The sequence below is a fragment of the Dipodomys spectabilis genome, unplaced genomic scaffold, assembly GCF_019054845.1.
Source record: "Dipodomys spectabilis isolate Male_0828 unplaced genomic scaffold, ASM1905484v1 ptg000199l, whole genome shotgun sequence".
In the NCBI taxonomy this organism is placed as follows: domain Eukaryota; kingdom Metazoa; phylum Chordata; class Mammalia; order Rodentia; family Heteromyidae; genus Dipodomys; species Dipodomys spectabilis.
This window is the reverse complement of record NW_024870876.1, coordinates 2395975-2416922: the sequence shown is the minus strand read 5'-3', so window position 1 is coordinate 2416922 and position 20948 is coordinate 2395975. Positions and strand designations below refer to the sequence as shown.

The 20948-nt window shown below is 41.3% G+C and overlaps 1 protein-coding gene and 1 pseudogene across 2 annotated transcripts in view; both read left to right on the top strand.

Moving 5' to 3' along the window:
* The window catches only part of Rgs20 (regulator of G protein signaling 20), a 91335-nt gene that overhangs the window by 64736 nt on the left and 5651 nt on the right, over positions 1-20948 (top strand). The window contains exons 4-5 of one of the 2 annotated variants that reach the window (XM_042696144.1): positions 7870-8018; positions 15256-15330. In XM_042696144.1, the coding sequence (XP_042552078.1) occupies positions 7870-8018; positions 15256-15330 (224 nt within the window). Of the gene's footprint in view, positions 1-7866; positions 8019-15255; positions 15331-20948 lie in introns of both variants that reach the window. The other variant, XM_042696145.1, reaches the window with a different exon arrangement.
* Positions 5823-6197, top strand: LOC122121942 (annotated as a pseudogene).

Here is a 20948-nt window from a genome sequence, read left to right as displayed (position 1 = left end):
GTATGAAAACTAGATGACTTTAAGCATCATTGGCTCAGGCCTGTAAGCCTAGCTCTTCAGGAGACTGTCATTCAGAGGATTGTGGTTTGAAGAAGCTAGGCTGGACAAAAAAAATTGCTTAAGACTCCATCTCCAAATTAACTGGCAGAAAGCCAGGGTGAAGGCATGGCTCATGTGTCAGAGCACCAGTCAAGCAAGCAAGTTGTTGAAAGAACACAAAGCCATGCCTTTAAACCCGGTACTACCCCACCCCCAAACACACACACACACATACACACACACACACACACACACACACACACACACACACGATTCAAAAAAAGAAAAAAGTATGAAAAGAACAGAAATCAAAAGAGATATTGAAAACATAGTCAATAAGCTAAAAGAATCTAGTCATTTTACAGGCACATTCTACCAATTTTCAGGGAAAGAATAATTCCCTTGTAGGGATAAGAATAGGTAGGTAGATAAGTGAGTGGGTAGATAGATAGGCGGTAGGTGGGTAGATTTTAAAACTTGTAAATGTCACCAAATCGAATTCAGTAGCACACTGAAAGAATAGCTGTTAGACCTAAAAAGAGTTTCTTATTAAAATAAGTGTGACTCAACATTAAGAAATGCAAGAATATGATTTACTTCACTGTTTAAAGGAGGAAACTCATGTGCTAATCTCAACAGATTTTAAAAAATCAAGTTGAATTATTGATTTAAGAAACTTTACTAAGGAAGTTTCCAAATACACTTACATTATAGAGAGAATAATATATTTTATATGCCTATGTGTTAATCACATAACATCAACAGTTAGCACAATTTGCTTTTTATTTTTATTTTATTTTATGGTGTTGGATTGAAATCCAGTTTCCTGTGTACATATGTAAGCAAGCCCTTCATCTACTGGCCTGGTATTTGCCTTCATTTGAAAGTTGGTGGTCTATCAATACTTCAGTTTCTCCTCTGGTTCTCTGATTTCTCAACAGCTCAGCTCCAAACACTTCAGCATGAACTGAGTGACAGCCTGGCCCATTAATTTAAAAGTTGAGAGTGGTAATAGGTTGTTAGAAAGTTCTTATGGGAACAAATTTTTATCTGAACTTTTTGTTTGCAGTTGAATTCAGGGCCTTGCACTTGCAGGTGTTCTACAAGCCCCTTTAGAGTAGACTGACCTCTACTGAGATTACTGTATCTCTATGTCTCAAATAGCTAGGATTATAGGTTTGGGCCACCACATCCAGCTTCTGAACCCTCACTAATAGGAGCTTTAACTTATTTAAGATGTCAAAATTGCTAAACCATTTGTCAGTATTTTGAGAAACTATATAAGAAATGATAATGACACATAGGGAAAATTAAAGAGATCATGAGACCAAATCAAAACTGCAAAAACCAAGTCACAGAACACTGAGAGAGAAAAGCATGACAGATTACAAGTGAGAAAAAAAATCATTCATTAATTCAACTGAATACCAACAAGTGACAGCATCACAATTTAGTATGGAAGAACAAAGTACAGAAATGCATTGCCACTGTATACAGTGCAGTAAGTTTGAAAGCAGTCTCACTAATTCTCTCCTTTGATCTGATTTTTTTAAAGTTTCATGTTCAAAATAAAACAATGTCATATATTTTACCTTTTTAGTGAAAACTAGAAATATATAAATCTATTCACACAGGAGTTATATGATTCCAGTTATATAAAAAAATGCAAATCAATAGATATTTCCCAAGATAGGATGGAGTAGATGGGAGGGAGAGGGGATGATGTGTTGTTCTTCAACTCAATTGTGGTGATAACTTCATAGATACATACTTATTGAATATCAGATCATACACTTTAAACACATGCATTTCATTGCCTATTCCTCAAACCTCAAAAATGTATTTTTTTTCTTTTTTCTTTCTGTCTTTTTTCTTTCTTTCTTTTTCAGTTATGGGGTTTGAACTCAGGGCCTGGACACTGTCCCTGAGCTTTTTCCACTCAAGGCTAGCACTCTATGACTTTGAGCCACAGTACCACTTGTGGATTTTTGGTGGTTAATTGGAGATAAGAGTGTCACAGACTTTCCTGCCCTGGCTGGCCTCAAACCATGATCCACAGACATCAACCTCCTGAGTAGTTAGGATTACAGGTGTGAGCCACCAACACTGGCCTGTTTTTTTTTTGTTTGTTTGTTTGTTTTTTGGGGGGGAGTCCGGTCCTGGGGCCTGAACTCTGGGCCTGGGCACTGTCCCTCAGCTCTTCAGCTCAAGGCTAGCGCTCTACCACTTGAGCCACAGCGCCACTTCCGGCTTTTTCTGCTTATGTGGTGCTGAGGAATCGAATTCAGGGCCTCATGCATGCAAGGCAAGCGCTCTACCACTGAGCCACCTTCCCAGCCCTGGCCTGTTTTTTCTTAATGTATGGATTTTTCTTTTGTTTTCTGAAGGCTGTATTAGTCCTGAGCAAACTTAGGACATTCTTTAAGATTTTACTCACTATAACCAGGTACCAGTGGCTCAGCTACTAATAAGGGTGAGATGTAGAGGATCATGGTTCAAGGCTACCTCAGGTAGAAAAGTCCATGAGACTCTGTCTCCAGCTAACCAGCAAAAGGCCAGACTAGAGGCATGGCTCAGGCAATGGAGCAACAGCCATGAACAAGAAGCCAAGTGAGAGTTCAACACTCTTGAGTTTGATCCCTCAGTATTGGAGGTGGAGCTGAATAGGATTTACTCAATATATCAAGATTTTTTTTCAGGTATTTACAAAGAAATAGATGCATGTACACAAACTATGTTAACTTTAACTTATGGCTGAGATTTTAGCTCAGTGGTAGTATACATATTTAGCATGTGCAAGGTTCTGGGAACACACACAACACACACACAAACTAGCTAGCAGATCTGTTTTTATGTAATGGAAGTGGTAGGAGAAAAGTCTCTTTGTTTGTGAAGTTTTCTTCCAGAAAGCTCCAGCACCTATTATACATACTGGCATTGTCAATGTTCTTATTAAAGAAAGTCATAAAGAAGTCAAAGATGTTGAATAGTAGTTTCACTTTTCCGTATTCACCCAACTTCTTGCTAATGATATTAAGACCAGGATGTGGACAGATGTTTATACTTTTGAAGGAAATAGGGCTGGGCACTGGTGGCTCACACCTGTATCCTAGCTACTCAGGAGGCTGAGATCTGGGGATCATGGTTCAAAGCCAGCCCGGACAGGAAAGTCTATAAGACTCTGATCTTCAATTAACCACCAGAAAACCAGAAGTGGTGTTGTAGCTCAAGTGGTAGAGCATTAACCTTGAGCTGAAGAGCTGAGGGACAGTGCCCAGGCCCAGAGTTCAAGCCACATGATTGACAAAAAAAGAAAAGAAAAGAAAAGAAAGAAATAGGTAGCAATTATTTATAGACAATATAATCTTCTAGCTAGAAAATTTAGAACACCAGACAGACTACTAGAACTATAAGATACTTCAATATAGTGTCTGTAGCTTTCTTATACTCCAAAGAAATTATTTTAAAAACACAGAAAGGAAAAGAGATGTCATTTATGATTAAAGAAACATTGATCTAAGAAACATTTAAGAGAAAGTGTGTATGACCATGCCGGGCACCAGTGGATCATGCCTGTAATCCTAGCTCATCAGGAGGCTGAGATCTGAGGATTGTGGTCCAAAGCCAGCGCAGGCAGAAAAGTCCTTGAGACTCTTATCTCCAATTAACCACCAGAAAACCAGAAGCGTCACTGTGGCTCAAGTGGTAGAGTGCTTGCCTTGAGCTGAAGAGCTAAGGGACATGCTCAGGCCCAGAGTTCAAACCCCATGACCAACAAAATAAAAAATAAATAAAAGTGTGTATGACCTATTTGAAGAAAACTCTTAAGCTATATGTAAAAGATCTAAATGAATAGGCATTTTACATGCTGATTGGGAAGGCCCATTGTTCTAGATATTAAAATAGTCATTTCATGAAACCTTCGGACAGTACATGTTACAATCCTTCTGCTTCTGGAAAGCAACTGAGACTTTTTTAATGAAATAAGTTGTATGAATTCCTATTAGAAAATAATAATTACTAAGCCAGCTGTTGATATTATCCTAACTATTTGGGAGACCCAGAGCAGGAAGGCAGTCTAAGTTTGTAAGATCTTCTCTAGAAAATAACCAGTAGAAAAGGGTTGAGGAAGAACTCAAACATCAAGGAGGTACATCAACCTAGAAAGCATACTGGGAACAGTGGGACACACCTGTAATCCTAGCATGCAGAAGGGGAGGCAGAAGGATCAGGATTTAAGTTAATTACCTTCTGAGACCCAGTCAAGAAAGGGAGGGGTGGGTGGGAGAGAGAGAGGAAGAAAGAGAGAGAGAAACAGAGAGACAGAGGAAGGAAGGAAGGAAGGAAGGAAGGAAGGAAGGAAAGGAAGGAAGGAAGGGAGGAAGAGGGAGAGGATAAAGGGAAGGAGGGAAGGAGGAAGGAGAATAGGATGGGGGAAGTTAAAGAAAAAAAAGGGAAGAAAGAAGAAAAAACAATTACCTGGAGAATGTTTTGTTCAAAACATCTTTGTTTGGAGTTCATGCTGGCTTTTCCTGTGCCTGAATGTCTTAGAGTGAAACAGACCATGGTCTGTCTTCTCCCCATGAAAATGCGGGGAGGTGAGAACATGACACCTGGGATCACTGACCCCCAGGGGCACTAAAGGGGCTTAGGACTTTGTGCCTTCCTTATTAGCCACATTACTGTGGTGCCCATACAACATGGCAAGGAGTTGGGTAAATGTCTGCCTTCACCTTTTGACCAAGAAGCTGTTCAGGAACCCTGGCACCATGAGTAGCACTTTTGCTACTGGGGAGGAAGGGATAGGAAGTTCTTCATGGGTCTCACTGCTGTCTTGAAGCTTACATGCCAGGCTAATTAAACCCAGATGTCATTCCTCAGAAATACGACTAAATTAATTGTAGTTCTACCCAAATACCAACATGATTATTTGGGGGCCTTCACAAGCTGACTTCAAATGTAACTTGGAAAAAGCAAAACAAATGAATAAATGGGCAAGAATAGCCCCTATCTCCAAAACAAAAACTTTTTTAGGAAATGGAGGGAACTTATCCTACCCAATATTAAAAACATATAATAGGGGCTGGGAAGGTTGCTCAGTGGTAGAGTTCGATTCCTCAGCACTACATAAGCAAAAAGAATAAAGCCAGAAGTGGCACTGTGGCTCAAGTGGTAGAGCACTAGCCTTGAGCTGAGAGCTGAGGGACAGCGCCCAGGCCCAGAGTTCAGGCCCCACGACCGGACCCAAAAAATAAAAATAAAAACATATAATAAAATTGGAATATACCAAGGGATGTGGTCTGTACTGTAGTCCTAGATACTTGGGAGACTTAGGCAGGAAGACTGAGCCTGTGTACTGAGGGGAACAGAGCAAGACTCCATTCCTTAAATCATTGCCAGGCACTTGTGTCACTGAGATAGAAGGATTGCAGTTCAAAGCCAGCCTGGGCAGGAAAGTCTGTGAGACTATTGTCCCAATTAGCCACTGGAAAACCAGAAGTGGCATTGTGGCTCAAAGTGGTAGAGCACTAGCCTTGAGCAAAAGAGACTGTTGCATAATCAGGCCCAGGAAATCATGAGCGATCACAGCACCCAGGTCCCACTTGAGCTTCCCCAGGGCCAGCACCACCCATTCCCACAACTGCCAGGCGTAGCCACAGCTTGGTCAGTGTAGAGGCACAGTTTCTCAATGGTCAGGAGTGTGGTATCCCGTAGCTTGGAGGCCAGCAACAGGCAGATGACCCAAGGAGTGGCAACTGTGCCTGATTATGCAACAGTCTCTGCCCACTGACGGACAGGCCTTGGTCAACAAGCATGCTCAGACATTTTTGGCCCTTTGTGCTACAGATCGCACCTTTGCCATGTATCGGCCATCCATGGTTGTGACGGGCAGCATTGGGCAGCAGTGCAAGGCCTGGACCTCTGCTCCTTGTCCGGGGATGAGCTCACTGACCTGCTGGCTGGCATTTCAGGCACTGAAGTGGGCCTGCGGGCCACCAGAAGCATGTTGAAGCTGAGCTTAGGGAGAGCCTCAGGGAAGCCTCCAAGCCCCGCCCCACCCTCCCCCAGCCCAGCACCCAAAGTCCCCGCGTGGCTCCAGCAGCCAAGGGCCCAGGCAGACCAGCACACCAACAGATGTCACCACCATCCACCTCTAGCCCAGGACAGCCCCTGCCTCCCAGGAGCCACAAGCAGAGAAGGGGGAACTGCCATTCCTTCCCTGCTCCTAGAACAATCCGCATCACATCTGAAGCTAGAGGGGGCTCCTCCTCACCCTTCACAAAGCCCAAGGGGCCAGGCCCTGCCTATTCTGGCAGTGCACTAAGGGACCTGGGTGGCCATGATGCCTGCATGGCCAGCCAGCCCCTCTTCCTCCCACCCCTAACCAGCTCAACTCTTGCCTGGACTAAATGCAGCTGGGCCTGATTGGTCAACAAAATTGAATAGGTAAAATCCACACACCAGCATTCCCTTTTGAGCACCCCGCCCCCACCCTCTTTGGGGGCTCTCATGTTCTTAACTGCCAAAATGCCCCACTGCCTTCTGAAAGTGTTGCCCCTTCTAGAGTTACTGCATTTGGATTGGGGTCTTTCAAGTATCCTAATTGACATGAGGGGGAATGTAGTTGAGATGGCTTCCCTTAGCAATTTGGAGGCCCCTTATATAATCCGTGCCCCCAGCTACTCCCAGAGGGAAGGGCCTAGGCCTTTGTAAGAGGGTAAGAACCAAAAAACAGATCTCTCTTTGCTTTGCTTTCCACTCAGCTTGAGTGAGGGTTTGGTGCTGAAGGATGAGGTCATTTTAATTTATTAACTGTATGGAGCACAACTATAAGGGTACAGTGGGGCCTGTACCCTGTAAGTGGTACTAACTCTGGTGATTGCTTTCCTTCTGCTACCAGCTAGAGGATCTTTATGGCCCAGGAGCTGCTACAGTCTGGGATGGGGCCACACACCCCTCTCCCTCTGGCCTCCAGTGGGAGGATGCAGGGGACCCTGGAGGAGGAGGCAAGCCCCATCCACGGTGGTCTTTCCTAAGGCCACAAGGTTCTGACTGGTGACCCAGGACCATCATGCTGCCTTAATAAAAATTCTGGAATAAAAATAAATAAATAAACAATAAAACAAGCTAAGATGAAACAACAGTGAAACAGTAGGAAAAGAAAAGACTGAGTATGGCTTGAACTCTGGGCATGGGTGCTGCCCTCAGCTCTTCAGCTCAAGGTACTCTACCACTTGAGCCACAGCACCACTTCTAGGGTTTTTTTGGTGGTCTATTGGAGATAAGAGTCTCTCGGCCTTTCCTGCTGTGGTTGGCTTTGAACTGTGATCCTCAGATCTTAGCCTCCTGAGTAACTAAGATTACAGGCATGCGCCAGCTGAGAAGCTGACTGCCCTTTTTTGTGTATGGCTTCCTTTCTGTACTGTAGCCTCCCTAGTTATCACCTATTACCACCTGGAATATCAGCCCTTGAGTTCAAGTCCAGCGGGACCCCTGGGAACCATCCCGGTGTCTCAGGGAATGTCAGTTACCTCACACCTTCACTAAACTGTGTGCTCCTAAGTGTGTCACTTGGATATTTTATTCCTGGAATTGATTGTCTTTGACAGGTTTTAGCCATTAAGTAAGTGTCTGCTAAATTAATGGACTGTAAGAGGCCAAGCACAAAATTTTACTAAACTTAGCAACAATGGCCTGCACCTAGCCAAATGGCATCTTCTCATTGAGCTAAACAAATGAATGTCTGGATTGATGTCTTCCTAAGTCTACCCACCTCATGCCACATCCCACCTCACGTACCCCCACCCTGTTTTCCTTCCCCTGCAGCAGTCTATGGGATCCGAACGCTCCGAGATGCAGAAGCGGCAGACATCCTCTGTGCAGGAGCCACTGGGATCTGGACCAGGCCAGCCTGGGGTGGGGAGTCGGGGCTCTAATGCCTGCTGCTTCTGCTGGTGCTGCTGCTGTAGCTGTTCATGGTAAGACTGGCACTCTAGCAGCTATCATTAATCCACCAAGCAGCTTTTGAAAAGCAATTCCATATACATATATATATATATATATATATATATATATATACATAGCATTATATATCCATATATATGCATGTATGGGTATATGTATATGTGTGTGTGTGTGTGTATATATATATATATATATATATATATATATATATATATATGGGTATCCTGCAATATGTTTAGTTCCCAAGGAACTTCAGTTCAGATACTTAGAATCAAACTAGCCTTAAGCTGAGCAACCAAAGAACAAAGCAGAAGCAAGGCAGAAATGGGTAGAAAGGCTCCCCCTTGGGTCTGAAGGCTTTATGGCAGATTTGGATTTAAGACCAATTAAGTTTAGGTTGAAGAAGCCTAGCTTTTATATTCTATTGTTTTTGTTTATTATTTTGGTTTTTTAAATAAAAGAAAACCAATAGATATGCTTAAAATGGAGAGCAAAATCTAAAAATAGTCTATTTTATTTCTTATAGGAAGGCACATAGTCATTGCTTTAAGAAAAAAAAAAACAAGAGAGGCCACCCCTGGGTGACATAAGGAGGCCCCAGTATAAAAACAAAATAAAAACAAAACAGAAAACTTCAAGATAAATTCTGGATGGGTTGAAGGCCAAGAGAAAAATATAGGATTATATCTTAATGATCTTGGTGTTGGGAAGAATGACTTTTTAAAAAATATATAATTTATTATTATTAAGGTATTGTACAGAGGGGAAGAAGTCTTCTTAAAAGAAAACACAGGGGCTGGGAAGGTGGCTCAGTGGTAGAGCGCTTGCCTTGCATACATGAGGCCCTGGTTTCGATTCCTCAGCACCACATAAGCAAAAAGAAAAAGCCAAAGTGGCACTGTGGCTCAAGTGGTAGAGTGTAGCCTTGAGCTGAAGAGCTGAGGGACAGTGCCCAGGCCCAGAATTCAAGCCCCATGACCAGATCCCCCCCCCAAAAAAATAAAGAAAAGAAAACACAGGTGGGCACTGGTGGCTCACAACTGTAATCCTAGCTATTGGAGAAACTGAGATCTGAGGATCACGGTTCGAAGCCAGCTCAGGTTTGGACTTTTCTATTCAGAAAAAGCTGGAAGTAGTGCTGTGGCTCAAGTAGTATAGAACTAGTCTTGGGCATGAGGAGGCTCGGGGACAGTGCTCAGGCCCTGAATTCAAGCCCTAGGACTGGCAAAAAGAAAGAGGGTGGGGGAGGGAGGAAAGAAGGAAGGGCAGAAGGAAGGAAGGAAGGAAGGGAGGGAGGAGAGAGGGAGGAAAAGAAAAAAAATCTTTTATAAAAGGCATTTTAGATATTCAGGAAGCTAAGATCTGAAGATCATGGTTCAAAGCCAGTTCAGGGAAGGAAAGTCCATAAGACTCTTATCTCCAATTAAACATACACACACACACACACACACACACACACACACACACACACACACACACACACACACACACACACACACACACACGAAAAGATAAATAAAGGAATTATGGCTCAGGTTGCAGAGAAGGGAGGGAGGAGAGAGGGAGGAAAAGAAAAAAAATCTTTTATAAAAGGCATTTTAGATATTCAGGAAGCTAAGATCTGAAGATCATGGTTCAAAGCCAGTTCAGGGAAGGAAAGTCCATAAGACTCTTATCTCCAATTAAACATACACACACACACACACACACACACACACACACACACACACACACACACACACACACACACACACACACACACACACACGAAAAGATAAATAAAGGAATTATGGCTCAGGTTGCAGAGCCCCTGTCTAGGCAAGCAAAGACTAGCTCAAACCCCAATATTGCTAACATAAATAAATTAGTTAATTAAATCGAATAAAAATGCAAGACCTACTCAGTAAGATAGTTACAGTGCACTTAAAGGTTTGATGAAGAACTTCAAGAGGTAAAAGCAAGCCATTGAAGTGTAACAGCAAAGACAATCTACTTGAGCTTCTACTGGCAAAGATCACAGAAAAGAAAGCTAATAACACACCTCTCTAAATAAAGCCTCTTGATCTCCCTTCTAAAGGAAATGTACCTAAGATTATCCACTACAGTATTATTCTGAGTGAGGAAAAAAATGAACATGGCTGAATAGTTCACATACACCAGAGTGGAGGATGGCATCTCAGTGTGTTTACTGAACAATAGCATTCCTGTCTACACTCATGTGCTACAGGGGGAAAAAAGCAGTTACAGCCCAAATAACAGTATATATTCATTGTTATGTGAAGTTCAAAAAATGTTTCTGGGTGCTGGTAGCTCAGGCCTATGATCCTAGCTACTCAAGAGGCTGAGATCTGAGGATCTCAGGTTTGAAGCCAGTCTATCTAGGAAAGTTTGTGAGACATTTATCACCAATTAACTGTCAAAAAGCCAGAAGTAGAGCTGGAGCTGAAGTGGTGCCACCACAAAACAAACAAAAAAGTCTAACCAGTGTCTTCCTTATAGAAAGAACATTTCTGAAGCACAATAGCCCTCAGTAAACAAATACACAGGTTTCCTTTTCTTAAAATATTTCTATTTAAATGTAATGAGATGGAAAATGTCAAAGCTCAAATAAGTTTTGCATTATTTAATTCATGGTTGAGCATCTGGTTCTTTCCGGAATCTTGTGTGAAACTCACAATTCATTTTCCTCTCTGCTTTCTCTTCCCCATGGTGCAGTGATGTGACCCCTTACAAAAGAAACCCGGGAAGCCAGGCATTACTGACACCCATGCAGAGAGGATGCCACCCCATGCTTCTCAAGACTTTTTGGTTTGGTTTGGTTTCATTTTTTTCAGAAACCATTATTTATTGAAACTTTTTAGCCTAGCTATCATAAAAGAAACAGGTCAAAAGAATTCCTGCATTTTTAATGAGTTTGCCTTTAAAGAAAAATTCAGCTACACACACACACACACACACACACACACACACACACACACACACACACACACACACACACACACTGAAATTCATATAGCAGATGTGTTAAAAATAATATAAAAGACTTTTCTAAAATGGGGCAAAAGGTGTTAAGGAAAAACAAAATAAAAAGGAATAGATTAATGCAGTAGTAATGACAAGGTAAACAATTCATATTATCCATCATAAATGTTCATTTAGAAGGGGTGGGCCTTTATGTGAAAGCACATTCAAGTTTCACAAAAAGTATTTCTTTCGTAAGTTCATTTTTGAAAAAAAAAATTGTCCAAAGATCACTTTCTCATCAGGGGAAGATAGCTTAATTTCCTTGATTCTTTTTCCCAGAATACTTTTTGAGATTTATCAGAGATTCCTACAACTAGGAAAAATATTTGATAATATTGATAAGCTACTGAAAGCTTTTCCCCTACAGTTAAGAATAAGGCAAGAATATCCACAGTCTCCACTACTACTTAACATATATTTTAAGCATCACCCAATGCAGTTAAACAAGAGAAGACAATTAGAGGCCTAGGAATTGTTTTTGTTTTTGTTTTGCCAGTCCTGGGGCTTGAACTCAAGGCCTGAGCACTGTCCCTGAGCTTCTTTTGCTCAAGGCTAGCACTCTACCACTTGAGCCACAGCACCTTCCAGCTTTTCCTGTTTATGTGGTGCTGAGGAATCGAATCCAGGGCTTTGTGCATGCTAGGTAAGCACTCTACCACAAAGCCACATTCCCAGCCCCAGAGCCTAGGAATTGAAATTGGTTAAATTGTCTCTATTTACAGATAGTGAGAAAATACGTGGAAATATCCAGAGAATCTGGGGCTAGAATTAACACAAACATAAAAGAAGTCAGTAAAGAAGAATACAAAATTAACATAAAAATAGTTGTCTTTCTGGCTCCTGCTTGTAATCCTAGCTACTTAGGAGACTGCGAGCTGAGGCTCTCAGTTAAAGCCAACCCAAGACAGAAAGTCTGTGAAGCTCTGATCTATTGACCACACAAAAAAGCTGGAAGCAGCTGAGGCTCAAGTGGTAGCCATGAGTGCTAGCCATGAGCTAAAAAGCTCTGTGACAGCTCAGGGACAGTGCCCAGGCCCTTAGTTCAAACCCCAGGACCAGCACAAAAGATATAGAAAGAGCAAGAGGGGCTATTGGCTGGGTGCCTAGATCTGTTGACTTATACCTGTAATCCTAGTGACTCAGGAGGCTAATATCTGAGAATCACAATTTGAAGCCAACCCAGGCAGTAAAGCCTGTGAGACATTAAGTAATAACAACAACAACAACAACAACAAAAAGCTGGAAGTGGAAATGTAGCTCTAGTGGTAGAACACTAACTTTGAGCACAGAAGCTCTGGGACAGCTCCCTGGCCTCAGGGCCTGGGAGTTCAAGTCCCAGGAACAGCAGAAATAAACAAGCAAATAAATAAATAAAATACAGGGGTTATACTAACTCTACTGAAGATAGAGTTACAAAGTACTCCAGCAGTTCCTAAGTATTTATGTAAGGGAAGTGAAAATATATACTCATGCAAACTTACATAGCAACATGATACATGCAACCAAAAACTAATAATAATAAAATGCAAATGTCTTTCCATTGATGGATAAACAAAATTTGGTTTATTCGTACCATGTAATTTTCAGCTGGACAAAGGACTGAAGTATTGACATGTACTACACACAACCTGGACAAAAGAAAAGCATTATGTCAAAATGGAATGATGTCAGCCCTCAAAGAACATAGATTGCAAGTGTCATAGACACTGTAGACAGATCAAGAAACCAAAAATAGATGATTAGTGTTTTTCTGAGCCTGGTAGAAGTAGAAAGAAATAACTGGTAACAGGTGTGGACTTCTTTTGGGACATGCAAATTTCTGGATAGTGGTGATGGCTGCACATCACGGTGAGTATAAGACTAAAACCAACTGTACACTTTAAATAGGCAAAGGTTATGGTATGTAAATAGTAGCTCAATGAAACAATTAAGAACTTAATAGCTTTCAGATAAACTGAGATAGAAGCAAAAATTCTATTTACAATAATAACATCCATTTGGAATGAATTTACAGAGAAAAGCCCAAAATAAGCCAAGCACTGGTTGCTCATGTAAATCTATAATCCTGTATTCTCAGGAGGCTGAGATCTGGGGATTGCAGTTCAAAATCAACCCAGGCAGCAAAGTCTCTGAAACTGATTGCCAATTAACCACCAAAAAGCCAGAAGTGGAGTTGTGGCTCAGTGGTAGAGTGCTAGTCTTGAACAAAAAACTTAATGATAGTGCTCAGGTCCTGAGTTCAAGGCCCAGAACTGGCATTTAAAAAAAAAAAAAAGAAGGGGGCTGGGAAGGTAGCTCAGTAGTAGAGTGCTTGCCTCCCATGCACGAGACCCTAGGTTGGATTCCTCAGCATAAGCAGAAAAAAGCCAGAAGTGGTGCTGTGGCTCAAGTGGTAGGGTGCTAGCCTTGAGCTGAAGAGCTGGGGGACAGTGCCCAGGCCCAGAGTTCAGCCCCCACAACGGACAAAGAAGAAGAAGAGGAGGAGCAGGAGGAGGAACAGAAGGAGGAGGAACAGCAGCAGGAGGAAGAGGAGGAGGAGAAAGAGGAGGAGGAGGAGGAGGAGGAGGAGGAGGAGGAGAAAGAGGAGGGGAGGGGAGAGGGGGAGGAAGAGGAAGGAGAAGAAGGAGAAGAATGAGGAGGAGAAGAAGAAAAGAAGAAGAAGAAGAAGAAGAAGAAGAAAGGTTTTTGAAAGGTATAGAATTTGATTGTTTTTTCTCAAGAAAAGAAAGGTTCTTGAAAGATACAATAGTAGAATTTGAGTGGTTTTTCTCTAATGATTCAGTGTATGTGTCATTAACATAGATAACCTTTATTTTGTCTACAAACTAAGCTTGAAGATTATCAACTTTGCTTTCTTTCTTTTTTCTTGTGGTACTGGGCTCTGAACTCAGAGCCTCACACTGGCTTTGCTCACTTGCTTGACTAGCACTTGACCACTTGCACATGCCTCCAGCCCTACTATTTGGTGATTATTTTATAGACAGATTTTAGGCTAGCTTCAAACCTCAATCCTCCAGCTCCAGCCTCTTGAATAGCTAGGATACAACAGACATGAGCCATGGGAACCCAACTATGGATGTATGCTTTTTTTAAGGTGAAGAAAGTAAAATGAAATTATTTACAAACATATTTTCATTAAATAGTTTCTATTAAGAAGCTGAGAGCTGAGGATCACAGTTCAAAGCCAGTCTGGGCAGGAAAATCTATGAGACTCTTTATCTCCAATAAACTACAAAAAAAGATGGAAGTGTAATTGTGGCTGAAGTGGTAGAGAGCTAGATTTGAGCAAAAGATACTTAAGGACAGTGCCTACGTCCTGAGCTCAACCCCCCGGGACACACACACACACACACACACACACGCGCGCGCGCGCGCGCGCGCGCGCGCACACACACAAGTTTCTAACAAACAAGTTTTAGGAAAAGAATTGTTATTCTAAATGTAATTAAGTGTAATAATTTCTGACTCTTCTTCAACTACTATAGAATGCAGTATTCTAAATAAATGTAATTGTGTTTCTAATGCTTCTATAGCTGGAAACTTAAATGTTGCTCACGGATCAAGTATTAAAAGCTTCATCCCAATTTTAGGAGGTAGTAAATGTTTTTAGAGGTGGAGTCTACTTGGAGGTCTTAGATAATTGGGGAAATGCCCTGAAAGGTCCCCAGTGGGATGCTAGCCCCCTCCTCTTTCCTTCCTAGCCTGTGACCTGAGTGATTTTGCTATTCCATTCCCTCTTAGCCCCAAACAATTGAGTCAAGCCATTATGTATGGGAATCTATCTAGATAAACATCTTCTTTATATAAGCTAATCTTCTCAGGTATTTTGTTTTAGTGATGTAAAGTTGACTAATACAAATACTTTATTGTCATACTTTTGATTTTCTTAAAAGCAATTAGAGTGTTTCCCTTTTTTTTTTTTTTTTTTTAAGGAAAAGAAATTCTAGGCCAGATATGGTGGTGCATTCCCATAATCCTAGCACTTAGGAGACAAAGACAGAGGAACTTAAATTTGGTGCCAGCCTGGGAACATAGTGAGACCTTATCTCATAAAAACAAAAACTAAAAAAAAAGAAAGAAAGAAAAAGGAAGGAAGAAATAGAAGGAAAGAAGGAAAAGATAAATTCTACAGTAGTTGAAGATTGGAGATTCTCTTTAAAGTATTCGTAAAGAAAATTCATGTCTTGACTGCAGCTGATCTTAACACTGAATGTCTGTTTCTTGCAGCCTCACAGTGAGAAACCAGAGACCCACAGGAACTTCCCATGAAGTCAGGACAGACTTTCCAATCTGTGAGGAAAGGTAAAGTCTCGCATTTTTAACTCAGGAAACTAACAGAAATACAAACCTTTCCAAGTTCTGTTTGTTTGTTTCTCAGAAGGGTTGCATTTTGGGGGTTTTATTGCATTATGTTTCAGTAAAATACACAATTTCTTTACAATTTAGTAGCATTAAATCTCAGTATGACATAACATTTTCCCCCTGCAGAACTTCTTTTAATTCATTGTGTAACAGGGAGAGAAATTTGCTAATCACAAATATAAATAGAAAATTCTTGACAAACTATAATGATGTGATTTTATTTTTATGTAAATCACTTTTAAAATAAAAGTCCATCATGAAACATATTTGTTCTTCAGAAAGGTTTTGTGATTCCATTTCTAATTGTAAATCTATATTAAATTGTTAAAGTATTGTTTTTATTTAATTTTCCTTAGTTCCTTAAGTTCTTGAATTAAATTCGAGGCCCTCTGAGCTTTTTTGCCCAAGGCTAGAGCTCTATGACTTGAGCTATTACACTTCCAGCTTTTTTCCCCCATGGTTAATTGGAGAAGAGAGTCTTAACACAGCTGGTGCCAGTGGCTCATGAATGTAATCCTAGATAATCAGAAGGCTGAGATCTGAGGATCACAGTTCAAAGCCAACCCCAGGTAGGAAAGTCCATAAGACTTTTATCTCCAATAAACCACCAGAAAACCAGAAGTGGCACTGTGGCGCAAGTGGTAGACCAGTAGCCTTGAGCTGAAGAGCTGACATATAGCACCCTGGTCCAGAGTTCAAGCCCCATGACTGAAAACTATATATAAGTTATTCTGATGCCAAATTTTGTATCCTACTTTCTCTTAACTACTCTTTGTATTTTGGGGTAGGAATGGTACTGGAGCTTGAACTCAGGAGCTCTTATTCTTACTTAGCTTTTCTCTCTCCTTCCTTCCTTCCTTCCCATCTTCCCTTCCCTTCCTTCCCTCCCTTCCTCCCTCCCTCCCTCCCTCAGTCTCTCTCTCTTTCTCTCTCTCTCTCTTTCTTTCTTTGTCATTCCTGACACTTGAACTCAGTCTGGGCACTGTCCTGAGCTCTTTTTGTTCAAGGCTAGCACTCTACCACTTGAGCCACTGTATCACCACTTCCACCACCACTTCTGGGTTTTTCTGTGATTTAGTTGGAGATAAGCGTCTGTAGGGAGTGGAGGGGAAGGAGGAGATGGGAAGGTAGGGAGGGAAGGGACAGTTTGGAAAAAACAAAGGAGGGGGTATCAATGCTGGTTAGGAAATGTACCTTACTCATGTAACTGTAACCCCTCTGTACAGCATCTTTATTAAAAAAAAAAAAAAAAGAGTCTCAGATTTTCCTACTGGCTTCAAACTGTGATCTTCAGATCTCAGCCTTCTGAGTAGCTAGGATTACAGGCATGAGCCTCCCATACCAGGCATACTTAAGCTTTTTTGATCAAGGTTGGTGCTCTACCAAATGGATCATAGCCCCAGTTCTGGCTTTTTTGTTGTTGTTGTTAATTGGAGATAAAAATCTTAGAACTTTCTACCCCAGTTAGCTTTGAAGCTCCATCCTCAGATCTCAGTCTTCTGAGCAGCTATGAATACAAGTTTGAGCCAGTGGAGCCTGGTTTCCCTTAACCATTATTATGCCTGTTTTTTTTTTTTTGTTTTTATTTTTGTTTTTGTTTTTTTTTGGTTGATTGGTTGATTGGCTGATTGGGGTTTGAATACAAGCCTTGCACTTGCTAGTCAGGCATCCTACCACTTGAGACATGTCCCCAGCTCTTTTTTCAGATAAGGTCTCATAGTTTTGCCTGTGGATTGCCTGCATAAGACCTCATTTCAGGGCTGGGAAGGTGGCTCAGTGGTAGAGCGCTTGCCTTGCATGCCTGAGGCCCTGGGTTCGATTCCTCAGCACCACATAAGCAAAAAGAAAAAAGCCGGAAGTGGCACTGTGGCTCAAGTGGTAGAGCGCTAGCCTTGAGCTGAAGAGCTGAGGGACAGCGCCCAGGCCCATGACCGGACCCAAAAAAACAAACAAACAAAAAAAGACCTCATTTCTACCTAATCCTCCAAACAGAATTTGAGATAGGGTCCTGCTAAGTGGCTCAGGCTGGCTGGAACTAGAGCAATCCTTCTGCTTCAGCTGCTCTAGTTCTGAGATTACAGGTGTACACCACCAAGACTGGCACTATAAAGAATCAATACATTCCTAGAATTATTATTAAATATAATATGCTTTCTGACCTCCAAAATAAGAAACTAAAAAAAAATAAGGAAAAAGAAAGCTGGTCTATGGAACTTTTAGCCTTATAGGTGCTTGTAGCTACTTAAGAGGCTGAGATCTGAGGGTTTTAGTTCAAAGACAGCATGGGCAGGAACACCCATGAGACCCTTATCTCACCAAAACGTTGTAAATGTTGCTGTAGCTCAAGTGGTAGAACACCAGCCTATGTTGAAAAAGTCAAGTAAAGGACAACTCCTAGATCCTGAATTCAAGCACAGAAAGAAAGAAAAGAAAAGAAGAGAAGAGGGAAAAAAAGGAAAGAAAGAAAGAAAGGAGGAAAGAAAGAAGGAAAGAAAGAAAGGAAGGAAGGAAGGAAGGGAGAGAGGGAGAGAGGAAGGAAGGGAGGGAGAGAAGAAAAGGAAAGGAAAGGAAAGAACAGAACAGAAAAAAAAATACCAAATACAATGGAAAAGATCAAGGCAAAACCTAATTCTTATGCATCCTCTGTGGTGATTGTTTTAAAACATAAAGGGAAGACACAACAAAACAATGGAGACATGAAATGGAAAGGTAATGCCTAGCAGAGAAAAACAATATGAGAATAACAGGAACAAGTTACAACAGCAAACATTGATAATAAATACACCCAGAGCACATTCCTAAGTATGTGGAAGTTACTAAAGCACTCTAGAAGAAAGGTCAGAATCATTCCATATATATGACATTATATCAGCAATTCATAGCCTTCTTAATTAGTTTGCTAGGAAAGCCATAACCAAGTACCCAAACCTGAGTAACTTAAAACAACAGAAATCCAGTTTTAGGGTTCTAAGGCTGAAGTTGAAAATCAAGGTGGTAATGAGGCGGAGCTTCCTCTACACTGATGGCTGTAGGGCAAAGCCTTTCCTCACCTCTCCTGGCTTCTGATGGTTGCCACAGTCTTGGCCTGTCATTGCCTTGTACATACATCTCCAGGCAACTTCCCCTTGTGTCCCCAAAGCAACTTCTCTCTGTGCCTGTGTAGGCAAGTCTTCCTCCATTTAATAAGTTTATCAGGCTTTCAAGATTAGGACTCACCTCAAGACCTCATTTTAATTTGGTTAAGTTTACAAAGACCTCCATTGCCAAATAGGGTCACATTCGGGGAGAGGAGTTAGGACTACATCAAGCCCTTCCATGGGGAAGGGCACAATGCAATCTATAACACCTTTCTCCAGAATAAATATTGTATTCAGACAGGCTAGCTCCACTAATATTCCACAAATAGATCATTCCAAGAATACAGGACTTTGACATAACTACCCAATCACCCAAAATGCTGATGTAACTGATGACAAAACCCAATGAGGTAGAACAGACAATGAGTGTCAGATTCTACTCACAAAACAACATGGGTGAACCTGAGAAACTTTTGGGTGAACAAAGCAAGCTGCAGAACATAAAATAGCATAAGCCATTTTTATAAAGTTAAGAAAAACCAATAAGAATAACATTATTTATTTATTTGTTTGTTTGTTTGTTTTTGTCGATCGTGGGAGCTGAACTCTGGGCCTGGGCGCTGTCCCTCAGCTCTTCAGTTCAAGGCTAGCACTCTACCACTGGAGCCACAGCGCCACTTCCGGCTTTTTTCTTTTTGCTTATGTGGTGCTGAGGAATTGCACTCAGGGCCTCGAGCATGCAAGGCAAGCGCTCTACCACTGAGCCACCTTCTTAGCCCTAAAATTATTTTTTTTTAAAACCTAAATAATTCATTCTTTAGAGTCACAAACATATGTCAAAATGAGGGCAGGGGGGAAGTAACTGAAGAGAGATATTAAGGATCACTATTAAGTAGGCTTTTATGATTTCAATATAATTCTTTGTTTTTGTGGGGGTACTTGGATTTGCATAGTTGTTCTTTTTACTTAGACTAGCTTGGATTGTGATCCTCCTATTATTTCCCTATAGCTAGGATCAGAAGCATGTGTGTATCACCACAATCCCCTTGTTTTAGTGTGTGTGTGTGTGTGTGAGAGAGAGAGAGAGAGAGAAAGAGAGAGAGAGAGAGAGAGAGAGAGAGAGAGATACTGTGTCTTTAATTCAGTATCTAACACTTAAATAGGCACTTTACAACCTGAAAGCCACTACCAGCTCCTTGGAGAATTTTTTGTTTTTGAGGTAGAGTCTCACTTTATTCTATTCGTGCATCCCCATATTGCTGTGCATGACTGGCATATGCCATTGTACCCAGCCATTGGTACAGATAGAGTAGGAGCCTCAAATACTTTTATGCTTGGTCTGGTACAACCAACATCTCTACTTCCCAAGTAGCTAGGATTGTAGGTTTGAGCCACTACTCAGTTTAAAGAAATCTTTTTTTCTTTTTTTTAAATTCATTTTTCCTTGTCTTTCCTTCTTCCTTTCTTGCTTCCTTCCTTTCTTCCTGTCTGCCTGCCTACCTGCCTTCCTATCTTTTTCTTCTCTCCATCCCTCTCTTTCCTTCCCTCTTTTCTCTTTCTCTCTCCTTCCCTCATTCCCTCCCTCCCCCTCCCTCTTTTTACAGTATTGGGGTTTGAAGTGAGAGCCTATTTAACTAAGCAAGCGCTTCATCACTTAAGCCATGCCTCCAGCCTGCTTATTTATTGAGATAGGCTCTGGTTATCATTTGGCCTGGGCTACCTCTAACCTCAATCCTCCCAATCTCTGCCTCTGAATATCTGAGATTACAGAGTACATCCCACTGCACCTGGCTCAGTGTAGTAAAAATAGAAGCAAAACAAGATGTTAAGTCTAAAAGTTAAGTTAGATAGTTCCCTTGGGGATCGGGCAGTGAGGTAGCATGTAGAAGTAACATGTATAGGAAGTAAAGCTGTAGCTCAAGTGATAGTGTACAAGCTTTGAGCAAAAATGCTCAGGGACAGTGCCTAGGCCCTGAGTTTAAGTCCCAGGTCTGGCACTCTCTCTCTCTCTCTCTCTCTCTCTCTCTATTTCTCTGTCTCTCTCTATCTCTCTCTCTCTCTCACACACACACAATAACAAGTGAACTTTTGTGCGTAATGCTCCAATTCTTAAGTAAATGGTTCATTTTGTTTTCATCCTTCCTAACTTGCATTTCTATTACATATTGTCTTCCCTTTTTTCTTAAATGTTACACCATATTTTTTAAGTATTAGATATTGTTCTGGAGGTTTAGTGATTAGTCTGACTTTGTTCTGTTGTAGAACTAGGGTGTTTAGGGGAGTCAGGTAGTTGTAGAAATTTTCACCTATAATTTAGAAGTACTGCCAGATGTGTCCTTATGTTATATATGTGGTAGTAGCTGGGCAACCCAGCTGAGCCATTAGCAGCACTGTACTCATGTGCTTTTCTTTTCTTTTTTTTGCCAATGGTTTAATGGAATGAAAACTACTTTCCCTTCCAAAATGTATAGTTTTTTTTTT